Genomic DNA, 14,763 nt, shown 5'->3' with positions numbered 1-14,763 from the left:
GCACTTGGGACTTTTTCTTTGGCTACAGCTTGACAAGTTATTCATCTCAGAGGAATGACTTCAGAACGGATAAGTGAGGGAGGAAGAACTCAATTATACTAGCACATCCTTAAGCTCTTCTGAAAAGATCTGTCATCCACTGCTAGAAAATGCACCTGCTCACTACTCTCCCACAGGGCAAAGACCATCTTCTTTGACCAAATCTAAGTATTAATTTAAAGAGTAAACTTGTAGCTCCAGCAGCTATGAAAAACCTTACAAACAGGATTTCAGAATAGAGCTGGAAGAGACCTCAGAAGGTCATCAAGTCCAGCCCCCTGCTCTAGGCAGGACCAATTCCAACTAAATCAACCCGGCCAGGGCTTTGTCAAGCCGAGACTTAAACACCTCTAGGGATGGAGACTCCACTACTTCCGTAGGTAACCCATTCCAGTGCTTCACCACCCTCCTAGTGAAATAGTTTTTCCTAATATCCAACCTGGACCTCTCCCACCACAACTTGAGACCATTGCTCCTTGTTCTGCCATCTGTCACTACTGAGAACAGCCTCTCTCCATCCTCTTTGGAAACTCCCTTCAGGAAGTTGAAGGCTGCTATCAAATCCCCCCCCACTCTTTGCTTCTGCAGACTAAACAGACCCGACTCCCTCAGCCTCTCCTCATAGGTCATGTGCTCCAGCCCCCTAATCATTTTGGTTGCCCTCTGCTGGACCCTCTCCAATGCGTCCACATCCTTTTTGTTGTGGGGGGCCCAGAACTGGACACAATACTCCAGATGCGGCCTCACCAAAGCCGAATAAATCTTCCCCAATGCCTGTCCACATAGGGATGTTGTACCACTGCAGTGTGTGGACACAGTTATATTGGCATAAACAGGGCATGCGCAGATCGCCTGAACCCGGCTCTTCCGGGTTGCAGTCTACTCGCCATGGGTGAGTAGATTGCATTATTTGTCGAGCTCTGGGCATAAATAAGATAGTTGCTCCCATACAGGAAAGGTATTAACTATGTCAACAGAACTATACCCACAATGCAGCTTATATCAGAATAATTATCTTAGTAAAAATAACCCCTAGCCAACAGCTCTACTGGTATAACTTTCAGATGTAGCCAGACCTTGCTGCCACTGCTTGTCACAGCTTTATATAAATTGCACCAGCAAGTCTCCAGTTTCCAGACTCCACCATTTCCACTTCAGCTATCTATTGTCTTCTGAAGCTATGTGTTTGGGGTTTGTTTTTCAGAGGTGCCTTAGCTGCTTTTTCCTATGAATAGTTTGTGGTACCTGTGTTTGTTGCCTGTGCTATAGGAGGGAAGCACAGGCACCAAACAGCTGACCCTTTTAGATACTTGAAAACTGCTATAATGTACGTAAAACATTTTTAGAACTGGAGCCACAGGGAAAGAGGTTTTGATAAGGGGAAAAGAAGAAATGAAGAAAATAACCCTTTTTCATGGGGAATAAATTTATTGTAAAATCTGAAGATACATATCCCAATGGAGTGCTTACTAAAAAGGAAACAGCACAATAGCCCTTTGGGAGCAGTTCTCCTAGCAGCAGGAGGCAATCTCTGCGGCAGGGGAGTCCCTGTAACACAGCAACATTTTTGGGGCAGGCAGCAATGGTGCGCTTCAGTAAAGGAAAATTCCACCAGTCTCCTGCTGCCAGTCAACCCTAGAGCCTTTATTCATCTGGCCTCCAATCTCTGAGCCCTACCAGCTCCAGCCTCTGGTCCTGCTGGTACGTTTCCATGGTGAACACTACTGCCTACCTGTCCCTGTGCCTCTAACACAACCCCATGCCTATGAATTCACTTTGCACAACAGATCTCTGCTCTGAACTAGCCCCGCCACACACTCTGAGGACATTCCACAGGATACAGGCTGTGAAGAAAGGGAAATACCCATGCTCTGATTTGTTCCATACAGTGTTCCTGAGAACTAATATTCAGATGCAGCTATGAAAGCAGGCTAGACTCTGAGAGGGTATGGCCCATGCAAATGGAACGGTTGGCTCTTGAAGGGATAAACACCACCTTTTTCACTGCCAGATGCAACTCTTCTGCAAGATAGGCAAGTGTCTATTGTTCGTGGCACTTTTAGAAAATGGCATTGTCAAACCATGTTTAGGATTGGACCTTGCACCTTGCTCCTGCTTTGACCCATTAGCTGAATGTTGATCCAAGACACTTCCTCCCTGCTACCTCAACTCATTCTGCTGGGCTGCTCTGGGTGTGGAATTCAGAGTGTGTTTCACAGAAGATTGGCCATCCCACTCTAGAGCCAGTAAGGCCAAGCTGTGGTTCAGGGATTCATCCAGCTTCCGCGTTTCTGCTTCTAGAACAGCAGCCTTGGGCTCCCTAGCCACAGCTGCTAAGGAGTGAGAGAGCTCCTGGTGCAGGCCTGACAGATCTTGGCTGGTCTTTGCACAGCACTTGATGTAGTCCTGCTTGTGCTTCCGCTCCAACACCAGCTGTGTTTGCAGGAAAGACACCTGAAAGAAGAGAAAGAAACCACAAACAAATCGGCCCACTCTGCAACATTCACCCGCAGAACCCGCAGCATTTCTGGATGAGCAGGACACAACAACTTCCCAGACCCATTACAAAGCACTGCCAATTGTACATAATATATGTGAGCCATCCAAGAGCAAACAACAGAATAACCCAGAGTGTCATCCCCACTGTCCACTCTGCACTTGGAATTTGAAAGAGGGGGAGGGAGAAACTGTCAAGGTTTACAGGTATGAGAGGCACAAGCAGGAGAAATAAGGCAAGGTCTTGAGGTATTAACAACTCACAACTTTCCTTAAGCATAGATGCTCTATTTCAGCAATAAGACATTACATGTGGAACGAAGGCTACAGAAAAATGACACATGGTACAATTGCCAAGTACCTAAGCAATGCAATTTCAAAGGATATATTACTTTGGAAAATAGGATTTGGACTAGGGATGTGAAGGACTAGTCAACTATCTGATAAGCAAACACTTATCGGATAGTCAACAGACCAGTCGATTAGTCTCCCCGCTCTCCCTTCTCGCCTCTATCAGAAAATGCAGCAGGGAGGGGGGGAATAGGAGGGGTACTTCACAGCGGCAGCACTGACTGGAGCTTGGGGCCAGACCCTGGGCTCCATGCGGCGCTGCCGCTTTGAAACACTGTGTGATGTCTGGGGCCAGCTGGGGTATCCCCAGGCTACACGTGGCATTTCAAAGCGGCAGCGCTGCGTGAAACCCAGGATCAGCTGGGGAGTCCCCTGCTGACCCGGGCTCCACGCAGCACTGCCACTTTGAAACGTCGCAGGGAGCTCGGTGTCGGGCTCCTCGCAGCATTTCAAGGCAGTGGCTCCACGTGGCGCTTTCACCTTTGAAGTGTAGCAACAGCCCTTTAAAGGAGGAGGTGCCTTATCGACTAATCAAATAGTCTATGCAAAATGCATCAACTATTCAATTAGTCGATATTTAATATTCCTAACAGACTCCTACACCACGTAAATGTGTCTGAACACATTCCTTGTTGTCTAGTATTATTCAAGTGGTATGTAATACAGAGCTGCAAGCAAGGCCAGCACACATGGTGGCAGAGTATAGGCTGATAAACTTTAGCTTTCCAAACTTTTGAGTCTTTACTTGTGTGACCAGAGCACCGCTTAGCAACAGAGCTCAGGGACAGCAACAGCTTTATGTCATCCTGACCTTCATGTAGCAGGATCCCAATCTGAACCCTGGTGGAAATCAGAACTTCAGGGCTTCTTTAACTTTGGTCTGTTTTCAGTGGCACTCTAGAAGTTCTTGTGCTGGCCAAGAATCACAGCAAGCTCCTGCCACACCCTCTCTTAAACCTGGCAAACCCTGTTTCCCAGGCTGCCGCTCTGTTGGTACAAGGAATCTTGCCCTTCAATTGGTCTGGAATACAACAGACACCAACACACTGATGCCACCGACAGCATCTCTCTTGAGTACTTGACGCGCACTGCCTCTTAGTGAATACAGGCTGGTCAAGGATTCTATCTTCCCCTTCAAAACCCTCCAGGAGATAATCCCTTGTTCCTCTCACTGCAGACCGTGCCCTCCAACAATAGCTATTCCTCAGAACAATGCAACTATCAACCTCAGCAGCATGTGTTTTCTTGGAAGCTGAACCAAACCCATAAGACTAGCTTGCCCAAGAGATTAAAATGCCCACAAATCCTGCCTCCTTCGGAACACCCGTTGCCTGCAGCCGGGAGCTTGCCCTCAATAAAGGAGAAAACAGCTACAAACTGGAGGAGAAACACAGTGCCTGGTTATTTGAAGTCTAGTGGGAAAATCAGAATATCAGTGATAAATCAGTACCGTTCTCAAACGCTGCATAGGCCAGAATCATGTGTATACCTCATCATCAACTAAGCGGGATCCTGGTTGGGGACTGCTCCAGCCCACCTGTTGGGGTGGGCTGTTGAGTCCTGACCCCAACTGCCAGATGCATGGGGCTGACTTATGAGTTTTACTATTTTGCAAGAATGCTCTGTATGCCTCAGTTTCTCTGCATAGTGCCCCAAAGCCTAGATGGTAGAAACAGTATGTGGCTTTTGCTGAAACCCTCATGGCAGGTGAGGGGGCTTGAGCTGCCTGCACATAAGTTGTGCCTTTTGTAAGCTGTGATCCAGGAGGGGGATCATGCAACCAGGTGACGTTGCTCAGGAAGCAAAGACAGACCAGAGAAGGGTAACAGGCGTGTCAGGGACCAGGCAGTTGGAAGCAGGTCAGTCTTGGATGGATAGGAGTGCAGGGTTTCCCCAAGATGTACTTGAAAGAATGTTCCTGTTTTCTAAGCTACCAAGATCTGTTCTACACTGAGTCTCTGTCAACTACTAAACCTTCTGTTCTACATGCTGGCTGAGACACATACTGGACTGCAGAGTTGGGTTGCAGGGCCCTTTGGTTTCCCCAGGAACTCAGCCCGGGTGGACTAGCTGCAGGAAGTGAACAGGGGTGCTGAATATTCAGAATTCAGACCCAGCAAAGCCGGTGCTGAGTAAACTTCTTGCCCTGGCGACAGAGAGGAGGTGCTGCACCAGAGTCCTGGCTGGGCTCTTAGGGGACAAGTCCAGAGCATTTTCCCTGTAGCTCCATGACAACCTTCAAAGCCTGCAGCCATGCCACACCAAGCGCACGAGTGCTACAGGTCCCCTCACAGCCTGGCCTTGCCCCACCCCCTGTGCTACTAGCCCCTCATAGTCCAGCCTTGTCCCCACCAGTGCTACCAACCTCCTCAGAGCGGTGCTCCACCTACTGCCCCAGCGCTACTGGCCCTCTCACAGCTCTGCCTCACCCCCATTCTACCAGGCCCCTCACAGCTCAAGTGAACCAGTGTTATCAGTCTGCTCAGTCATGTCCCACTCCAACGTGACCAGCCCTATCACAGCCATGCCATGTGCCCCCATAGCCCCTCCACTCAGCACTCGTGCTACACCTCCCTCCCAGTGTTGACCCCCACGCACAGCACCCCAATGCTACAGCCCCTTCCTACATCAACTCCCCCAGCATTACAACCCCCTCCCAGAGGCACCCCCGCCCCGCTTGGCACTCCAGTGCTACAACCCCATCCCTGCTACAACCACAGTGCTGCAACTAGGGATGTGAGCGGGTAACTGCTTAACTGGTAAGCATTACCCTTATTTGCTGACGTTTATCAGGTACTGGTTAAATGGTGCCTGGGAGCAGCCTGTTACCCACAGAGGACTACCAGCGGCCGCTTTTTGGCCCTGGGGCCAGGAGCCTCCTGGTGCCAGCGGCAGCAGCAGCCCTAGCTCTGGGCCAGGGATCCTGGTTAATTGGTTAAACGTTAGGTTAACCTAACATTTAACCAATTAACTGATTAATTGGAATTTTACCTCCCTAGCTACATTCCCCTCCCAGCAGCATCCCCCCGTTCAACAACCGCAGTGCTACCACCCCATCACAGTGGTGTCTCCCCCCCGTTCAGCACCCTTGTGCTATTACCTTCTCTCAGCAGCTCCCCCAATTAGGCACCCTTGTACTACCCCCCAGCGAGTGGCACTCTTACTTGTTGCCTCAGCACCTGGTAGTTTTACCGCCATGCCATGCTTGGCGTGGGAGCCAAGTGCTTTGAGTGACCTCAAAGCTCTGCCCAGCAAAGCACTAACACCATTCACAGCTGCTCCTTTCCTGGCGCCGAGTTCCCTCAGTGCTGCTCCTCCCTGAGGCCTAGCATGGCACCCAGTGCTCCAGGGCCATGACACCCCTCAGAACCATGCCTTTCCCAACCCCCCATTTCTAGTTTCTACACTGCTGTGCCACACTGGTGCAGAGGTGACCATCTGGATGAAAGGTTTTCTACTCCTAACCTGCTTCTGCAACTCAGCAAGTCGCCTACGCAAAGTCCGGGCCTCCTCCTGGGAAGAAAATAAATTAAAAAAAAGGTGTTTAGTTCTCAGCTTTCTTGAGGCAGGACTAGACTAGAGCTAAGCCAGTACAAGCAGAATTTTGAGGAGCGATATGCTCAGTTCAGACCTGTCCTGAAGTCGGAGCCTTATTCTGCCCAGAGTCAATAATAGGATGTTCACAGGCATCTGACAGTGAGGGGTCAGGATGGCCCCTCTTCAGCCTCTTGCGCTCACACTCCACCTGCACACAGGACACACAGAAAAGGTCACAGCAGTTTGCCAGGGAGCAACAAGCTAACAATAGGACTGGTACCTATTTGGTAACTGGTGTTCTTCAAGATGTGTTGCTCATGTTCATTCCACTTTAGGGGTGTGTGCTTGCCACATGCATTGGTACTGGAAGTTTTGACCTCGGCAGTATCCAAAGGGGAGTGGCTTTGGCGACCCCTGGTGTGGCACCCTCTTAGCATGATATAAGAGGCACTACATGTATTCCCCTGAACCTCGGTTCCTTCTTGCCAGAAACTCCGAATTACCAAACAGGCAACTACCTCCATCTTTGAGTGCTTACTTGTGACCATTCCATATTAGGCGACTCTAAGCAGTGCCCATGGAGACACATAGTAGTTCATGGCCGCATGGAATGTAATACAACTCTGCTAAACCCAGCATTGTCTCTTGCTTGCTGAGTGATGGCATAGCAAGACATGGATGTGTGGACCGAGAACCACGTTGCGGCTCTACAGATGTCCTGGATTGGTGCATGTTCCAGGAAACCTGCCGAAGATGCCTGAACCCTGGTTGAAGGGTGTGGACGAACAGTGGCAGCGGGAACTTTGTGAGCTCATAGCAAGCTGTACGCAAAAGGTGATCCAAATGGGAATTCTCCACAAAGAAACTGAAAAGCCCTTCATCCTATCAGCAGTAGGGACAAAATGCTGCATTGACCTGCAGAAGGGCTTGGTATACTCCAGGTAAAAGGCAAAACCTCCAGATGTCCAGGATGTAAAGATGTGTCTCCTCTGCCAGCTTGTGAGGCTTGGGGCAGAACACAAGCTGGAATATGTCCCGCTTTCATAGCAGAAACCACCTTTAGCAGGAAAACTGAGTGAGGCCACAGTTGGACCCTGTCTTTGTAGAAGATTCCGTAAGATAGTTCAGAGCTCAGAGCCCTGATCTCCAGGACTCATCTCACCGACGTTGCTGCCACTAGGAATGTAAGCTTCCAGGACAAGTAGGAAAGGGAACTGGATACCAGTGACTTGATGGGTGGCCCAGTGAGTCACTGAGGGTACGTCTACACTACAGCGCTAGTTCGAACTACTTAGTTCGAATTAGTTAATTCGAACTAAGCTAGTTCGAACTAGCGCATCTAGAACTAAAAACTAGTTCGAACTAGCGTTTTGCTAGTTCGAACTAGCGCGTCCACACTGATTGGACGCAGGGGGGCATTTAAGGGCAGCTGAAACCGGTTCTGGCAGGGCATCAGGTCAGCAGTTGCTTTGTGTGGCTGCTGTCTGAGGCTATCTGAGGCTCGTGCTTAAAGGGACCCCCCCTGGACAGCCGGTTCTCAGCTTTTCCTGCTTGCTTGCCAACCTCGCCGAGGGACAGCAAAGCGTTGGTCTCTGTGCCTGTCTGTGTCGGTGCTTCCCTTCGGGGGGGACTGCCGCAGGTGGCAACATGGAGCCACGGCTCGCCCTGCACCTTCTGGTGCACGTTCTGGACTTGCTGCTGCAAGCCTGCCAGCAATGGCTCGAGGCTGCCTGGCACCACCTGGGGAACGTCAGCCCCCTGCCTCTCCGCCTGGCCGCCCTGGGGGCCGTGGAGGAGCCGCGGCGGCGCCCCGGCACCGGCGTGCCCCGCCGCATCTGGCGTCTGGACACCAGCAGCGACTGGTGGGACCGCATCGTCCTGGAGCGCTGGGACGACCGACAGTGGACCCAGAACTTTAGGATGAGGAGGGACACCTTCCTGGAGCTCTGCGAGTGGCTCGCCCCTGCCCTGCAAAGAAGGGACACTCGCATGAGGCCCGCCATCCCCCTCCAGAAGCGGGTGGCCATCGCCCTCTGGAAGCTCTCCACGCCGGACAGCTACCGATCCGTCGGGAACCAGTTCGGCGTGGGGAGATCCACTGTCGGAGCAGTGCTCATGCAGGTACGGCGCTCGTCGGCCACCGAGCCGGGGGGGAGGGGGGCTGCGAGGAGGGGATGGGCCGCCCCAGGGACAAAGGGGGGGGCGGGAGGAGGCGAAAGCGCCCCGCACCGGAGGGGTCGGGCTGTCCCGGCCGTACTACACGCCGCCAGGGGGGTTGCTTCCGGGAGTGGGGCGCGGGGCACTGCCAGGGCACGCACGCTCCCAGCCACCCGGGCGCCCCACTGATTGACGCTTTGCTGTGTCTCTCTCCGCAGGTGGTCAAGGCCATCAACCGGGTGCTGCTCCGCAGGGTGGTCCGCCTCGCCGACCCGGACGCCGTCATCCGGGGATTCGGCGCCCTCGGCTTCCCCAACTGCGGGGGGGCCATCGACGGGACGCACATCCCCATCCGTGCTCCGGAACACCAGGCGTCCCGGTACGTGAACCGCAAGGGGTACTTCTCCGTCATCCTGCAGGCCGTGTGTGACCACCGGGGACAGTTCACGGACATAAATGTGGGCTGGTCCGGCAAAGCACACGACGCACGGGTGTACCGGAACTCCTCCGTGTGCCAGCGGCTGCAGGACGGGACCTTCTTCCCCGACCGCCACATCAGGGTCGGGGACGTGGACATGCCCGTCTGCCTGGTGGGGGATGCCGCCTACCCACTGCAGCCGTGGCTCATGAAGCCCTACACGGGGCACCTCAATCCCTCCCGCCAGGCCTTCAATAACAGGCTGAGCAGGGCCCGCATCGTGGTAGAGGGGGCCTTCGGGCGACTGAAAGCCCGCTTTCGATGCCTCCTCACCCGTCTGGACCTGGCCGAGCACAACATCCCTCCCGTGGTGGCGGCATGTTGTGTGCTCCACAATTTGTGTGAGCGGAAGGGGGAGGCTTTCTTGCCAGCCTGGATGGCTGAGGCTGACCGCATGGCTGGACACTACGGTCAGCCCCGCACCGCCGCCGTCCGGGAAGCCCAGCGGGGGGCCATCCGGATCCGGGAAGCCCTGCGGGAGAGCTTCCAGGTGGAGGAGGAGGAGGACTGACCTCTCCCTGCATGCCCCACCGGGGCCTTCTTCCACCCTACCCCCCCCTTCCCCTTTCCCCTCCCTACCTACTGTCAAATAAAGACACCTGTTTTTCCAACAAAAACGTCTGTTTATTTCACAGAACTGGGGTGGGGGAGGGAGGAATGAAGGTGGGAGAAGGGAGGGGGAAACCGGGGATGAGGGAGCTGGAAGGGGAGGGGAGGGAAGGGAGGAAGGGAAAGGAAAGCTCAGGGGTGGGAGTCCGGCTGCCTCTCCCGTCTCGCCACACTGCGGGTCCGGGGGCGTCGGTGGGGAATGGTTGTGGAGGGGGGGGCAGAGAGGACAGGGGGTGTGGAGGAAGCAGGAGCGGAAGCAGGAGGAGCAGGGGGAGCAAGAGGGGGAGCAAGAGGGGGAGCAAGAGGGGGGGGAGGAGGAAATGGGAAGCGGTCCAGCAGGCTCTGGAGGTGGCCTCGCAGGGCACGGCCCTGCTCCTCCAGGGCCTCCAGACTCCTCTGGCGCAGCCTGAGGTCCTCCTGGACCCAGTGGTCCTGGAGACGGAGCTGTCGGTCCAGGAACCGGAGATGCCGCCTCTGGTAGTCCTCCTGGTTCCTGGCTGTCCTGCTTGCCCGGGCGCGGGCGGCTGCTGCAGGCGGTGTGGTGCGCCCTGCAGGCCCCGGTGCTGCAGCTGTGGTGCAAGAAGACCAGCGGTCAATGACCCCAGGGGCCCAGGTGTGTGAAACCCAGCTCCCCTCTGCAAGGCCAGGGCCCCTGCAGGATCCCCAGCTGCTGCTCCGTGGTGGGCAAGGCCCAGGCGCACGGTCCCGGGGCTCCCTCTCGCCCCAGCCCCCCGTACACATAAGGGGAACACGAGGGTACTCACAGGTGGACGCCTCCCCGGCCTCTGATGATGCAGGCGAGCGGCTCTGTGGGGTGCCTCGGGGGTCCCAGGTCCTGGGAAGGCTGGCGGCAGGCTCCTGGCTCTCAGAGCCCTCCTCCTCCTCCTCCGTCTCCAGGAGCGGTCCCTCTGCCCCGGGGTCAATCACGTCCCGGGGGGCAGGGACGGCATGAGGCCCCAGGATGCGGTCCAGGGCATGGAAGTGGGGGCAGGCCTCCGGGTCAGCCCCTGGCAGGCAGGCCCAGGAGTAGGACTGCCGCAAGTCTTTAATCTTGCAGCGCACCTGCTCCCGGCTGCGCTGGTGGCCCCTGGCGGCCAGGCTGGCAGCCATGCGTCCGTAGACGGCCGCGTTCCGGTGGCTAGTGCGGAGATCGTGGACATTTGAGGCTTCCCCCCAAACCTCGATGAGGTCCACGATCTCCGCACTTGACCAGGCGGGCGCCCGCCTTTTGCGCCCCCGGGCAGGCTCCCGGGAGCCGCCAGGCTGGTCGTGGGGAGCAGTGGAGGGCTGGGAGCCCTCGGATGGCTGGCTCATCCTGTGGCAGGTGCAGGCTGTGCAGGCACGGGTGCTTGCAGCCTTGCAACTGGCACAAAGTGAGTAGCCAGCCCGTGGCCCTTTAAGGGCTCCGGGGCCGGGAGGGGGGCAATAGAGTTTCCCTGGTGTTGGCCAGAGTGGCCACCAGGGAAACCTGGGAAGCCTTAGCCTCCCACTAGTTCGAACTAAAGGGCTACACAGCCCTTAGTTCGAACTAGCTAGTTCGAACTAGGCGTTAGTCCTCGTAAAATGAGGTTTACCTAGTTCGAACTAAGCGCTCCGTTAGTTCGAATTAAGTTCGAACTAACGGAGCGCTAGTGTAGCGCCTAGGAAAGTTAGTTCGAACTAACGTCCGTTAGTTCGAACTAACTTTCTAGTGTAGACATACCCTGAGAGACAGGGTAGATGCAGGTAGAGCCACTTGAGGGCCTTTAGGAATCTGTCTATCCTATCATAGGAGAACACAGTCTGCCCTTGGACCAGCTCATGGAATGTGGAGATGGCTGTAAGATGCACTCTGATGGAGGAATGCACCAGATTCTGATTTCTGAGCTGCAGCAGGTAGTCCAGTATAGATTGTGCTGTAGAACATGAGGGGAAGATACTGCGCTCCGACACCCAGTGGGAGAATCTCCTCCACTTGGCCGGGTACATGAGCCTCACAGTTGCCTTTCTGTTTTCTATAAGGACCTATTGGACTTCCTCCAAACAGATAGATTCCTCCAGGGCCAACCATGGAGCACCTATGCCAAGAGATGCAGAACTCAAGGGTGGGGTGCAGGAACAGACTGTGGTCTTGTCATAGCAGGTCTGGTTGGTTGGGAAGGGGCCAGGAAGGGCACATGTTCATGAGCATGCTGAACCAGTGTAGGTGAGGCCATACTGGGCAATCAAAATAACCCAAGTTTTGTCTCTTTTTTATCTTTACTCTACACATGTCCTGGATTGCTACATGTTCCAGGAAAACTGCTGAAGATGCCTGAGCCCTGATTGAAGGGCGTGGACAAACAGTGGCAGTGGGAACTTTGCGAGCTCATAGCAGGCTGTTTGCAAGAGGTGATCCAAATGGGAAATCATTGCTTTACTAGCACCCAAGGTTGAGTCAAGCACTGCTCTACTATCCTTTGAACCAGTACTAACATGGACTTTGTGTAGATGACTATGAAACGCAAGGACTGGCCTGCGGCTAGGAGGATTTCAGTGACATATTGTATCTGTGTTCTAGGGCTGCCTTTGACCAGCCAGTTATCGAGGTCTGGCTAAATCTGGATACCTCAGTGTCTGAAGTAGTCCATGACTCACACCATGCACTTGATAAAGACCCTTAGAGTAGTAACCAGGCCAAACAGGAGGACCATAAACTTGTAGGCTGTGTCTAGACTGGCCACTTGAATTTCCGCAAAAGCACTGACTTCCTACTGTAAGAAATCAGTGCTTCTTGCGGAAATACTATGCTGCTCCCGTTCAGACAAAAGTCCTTTTGTGCAAAACTTTTGCACAAAAGGGCCAGTGCAGACAGCTCAGATTTGTTTTCCGCAAAAAAAGCCCCTATCGCGAAAATGGCGATCGGGGCTTTTTTGCGGAAAAGCGCGTCTAGATTGGCATGGACATTTTTCTGCAAAAAGTGCTTTTGCGGAAAAGCATACGTGCCAAACTAGACGCTCTTTTCCGAAAATGCTTTTAACGGAAAACTTTTCCGTTAAAAGCATTTCCGGAAAATCGTGCCAGTCTAGACACAGCTGTAGTGTGTGGAACCCACTATAAAATAAAATGGAATTTGATCTTTCTTAAGTATCACTGAGGTCTCACGGATTTGGGATGGGACAAAGGATTCCCTTGGCCTTCGGGATTAGGAAATTTCAGGAACAGACTGCCCTGTTTCAATACTCTGGCATAACTTCATCTATTGCCCTCGGTCACAGCCCCTACTGCACAAAGAGACACTCATGAGAAAGGTCCCTGAAAGAGGCAAAGAGAGGGAAGTGGGTGGAGGTGGAAAGGATCTGAGAGGTATAACCCTGTGAGATTCTGTTCAGGATCCAGCAGTCTGACACTATGGCAGAAAGAAAAGGTAGAGGTGGCTGCCAAACAAAGGGGAAACTGGTTCCACGGGAAAGTCCAGTGTGTCACCCTTGGGCACAACCTCAAAATGATTTCTTAGCTCCCTGCTTGAAAAGGGTCGAGGCCAATGGGCCCAAGGGGGGTGGTTGACTCAACTGGTGCTTGTAAGCCCCTGGTTTTTATGCAGGTGGCTCCTAATGCAATTGGCTCCCGAGTCAGAGGGTGTTGGGGCTGTAACCTTTTCCAGCCCAGGACAGGGACATATTGACTTACAATTTTTAGAGCAGCGTGGGAGTCCTTAAGCCTGTGTAGTTGGTTTTCATTTGCTTTGCAAACAGAGCATGTCCATCAAAAGGAAAGTCTTACATTGACTAGTGAGTCTCTGAAGACAGGTGGAAGAGGAGCAGCCAGGATGTCTAACACATTGCCAGAGGATGTTGTGAGAACCAGGACTTTGCCAGGGTTCAAAAAAGAACTAGAAAAATTCATGGAGGTTAGGCAATTCATGGCTATTAGCTAGCATTCGTAGGACTGGTGTCTCTAACCTCTGTTTGTTAGAGGCTGGGATGGAGAGGGACCACTTGATGATTACCTGTTCTGTTAATTCCCTCTAGGGCATCTGGCATTGGCCACTGTTAGAAGACAAAATACTGGGTTAGCTGGATCTTTGGTCTGACCCAATATGGCCATTCTTATGTACATAAGAACATAAGAATGGCTGTACTGGGTCAGACCAAAGGTCCATCTAGCCCAGTATCCTGTCTACCGACAGTGGCCAGCACCAGGTGCCCCAGAGAGGGTGGACCGAAGACAATGATCAAGCGATTTGTCTCCTGCCATCCCTCTCCAGCCTCTGACAGACAGAGGCCAAGGACACCATTTTATCCCCTGGCTAATAGCCTTTTATGGACCTAACCTCCATGAAATTATCTAGCTTCTCTTTAAACTCTGTTATAGTCCTAGCCTTCACAGCCTCCTCTGGCAAGGAGTTCCACAGGTTGACTACATGCTGTGTGAAGAAGAACTTTCTTTTATTAGTTTTAAACCTGCTACCCATTAATTTCATTTGGTGTCCTCTAGTTCTTCTATATAGGGAACTAATAAATAACTTTTCTTTATCTGCCCTCTCCACACCACTCATGATTTTATAGACCTCTATCATATCCCCCCTCGGTCTCCTCTTTTCTAAACTGAAAAGTCCCAGTCGCTTTAACCTCTCCTCATATGGGAGCCGTTCCAAACCCCTAATCATTTTAGTTGCCCTTTTCTGAACCCTTTCCAAGGCCACAATATCTTTTTTGAGGTGAGGAGACCACATCTGTACACAGTATTCAAGATGTGGGCATACCATAATTTTATACAGGGGCAGTAAGATATTCTGGGTCTTATTTTCTATCACTTTCCTAATAATTCCTAGCATCCTATTTGCCTTTTGACCGCCGCTGCACACTGCGTGGAAGTTTTCAGAGAACTGTCCACGATAACTCCAAGATCTCTTTCCTGATTTGTCGTAGCCAAATTAGCCCCCATCATACTGTACGTATAGTTGGGGTTATTTTTCCCGATGTGCATTACTTTACACTTATCCACATTAAATTTCATTTGTACTTATACATATAGCAGATGTCATTGTGTATTCTGCAGAGTTGCCACATCTAAAACCATACCAAGGGCCACTATAGCAGCAGCCATGCCCTACTCCAGAATCACCTTAATCTCTT

At 52.7% G+C, this 14,763-nt stretch overlaps 1 protein-coding gene across 11 annotated transcripts in view; it reads right to left on the bottom strand.

Moving 5' to 3' along the window:
• Positions 1 to 1,447: 1,447 nt before the first annotated feature.
• Positions 1,448 to 14,763, bottom strand: part of CEP250 (centrosomal protein 250) — a 188,415-nt gene continuing 175,099 nt past the window's right edge. For 10 of the 11 annotated variants that reach the window (XM_075901435.2, XM_075901440.2, XM_075901441.2 and 7 more), the window contains 3 exons: positions 6,518 to 6,631; positions 6,352 to 6,399; positions 1,448 to 2,493 (listed from right to left, as the gene is read on the bottom strand). In XM_075901435.2, the coding sequence (XP_075757550.2) occupies positions 2,200 to 2,493; positions 6,352 to 6,399; positions 6,518 to 6,631 (456 nt within the window). In that variant the 3' untranslated portion in view covers positions 1,448 to 2,199. The remainder of the gene's footprint in view (positions 2,494 to 6,351; positions 6,400 to 6,517; positions 6,632 to 14,763) is intronic. The other variant, XM_075901442.2, reaches the window with a different exon arrangement.

The sequence above is a fragment of the Pelodiscus sinensis genome, chromosome 17, assembly GCF_052426305.1.
Source record: "Pelodiscus sinensis isolate ZL-2025 chromosome 17, ASM5242630v1, whole genome shotgun sequence".
Taxonomy (NCBI): domain Eukaryota; kingdom Metazoa; phylum Chordata; order Testudines; family Trionychidae; genus Pelodiscus; species Pelodiscus sinensis.
Note: the sequence above shows the minus strand (reverse complement) of the source record. Positions and strands in the feature narration are given on the sequence as shown.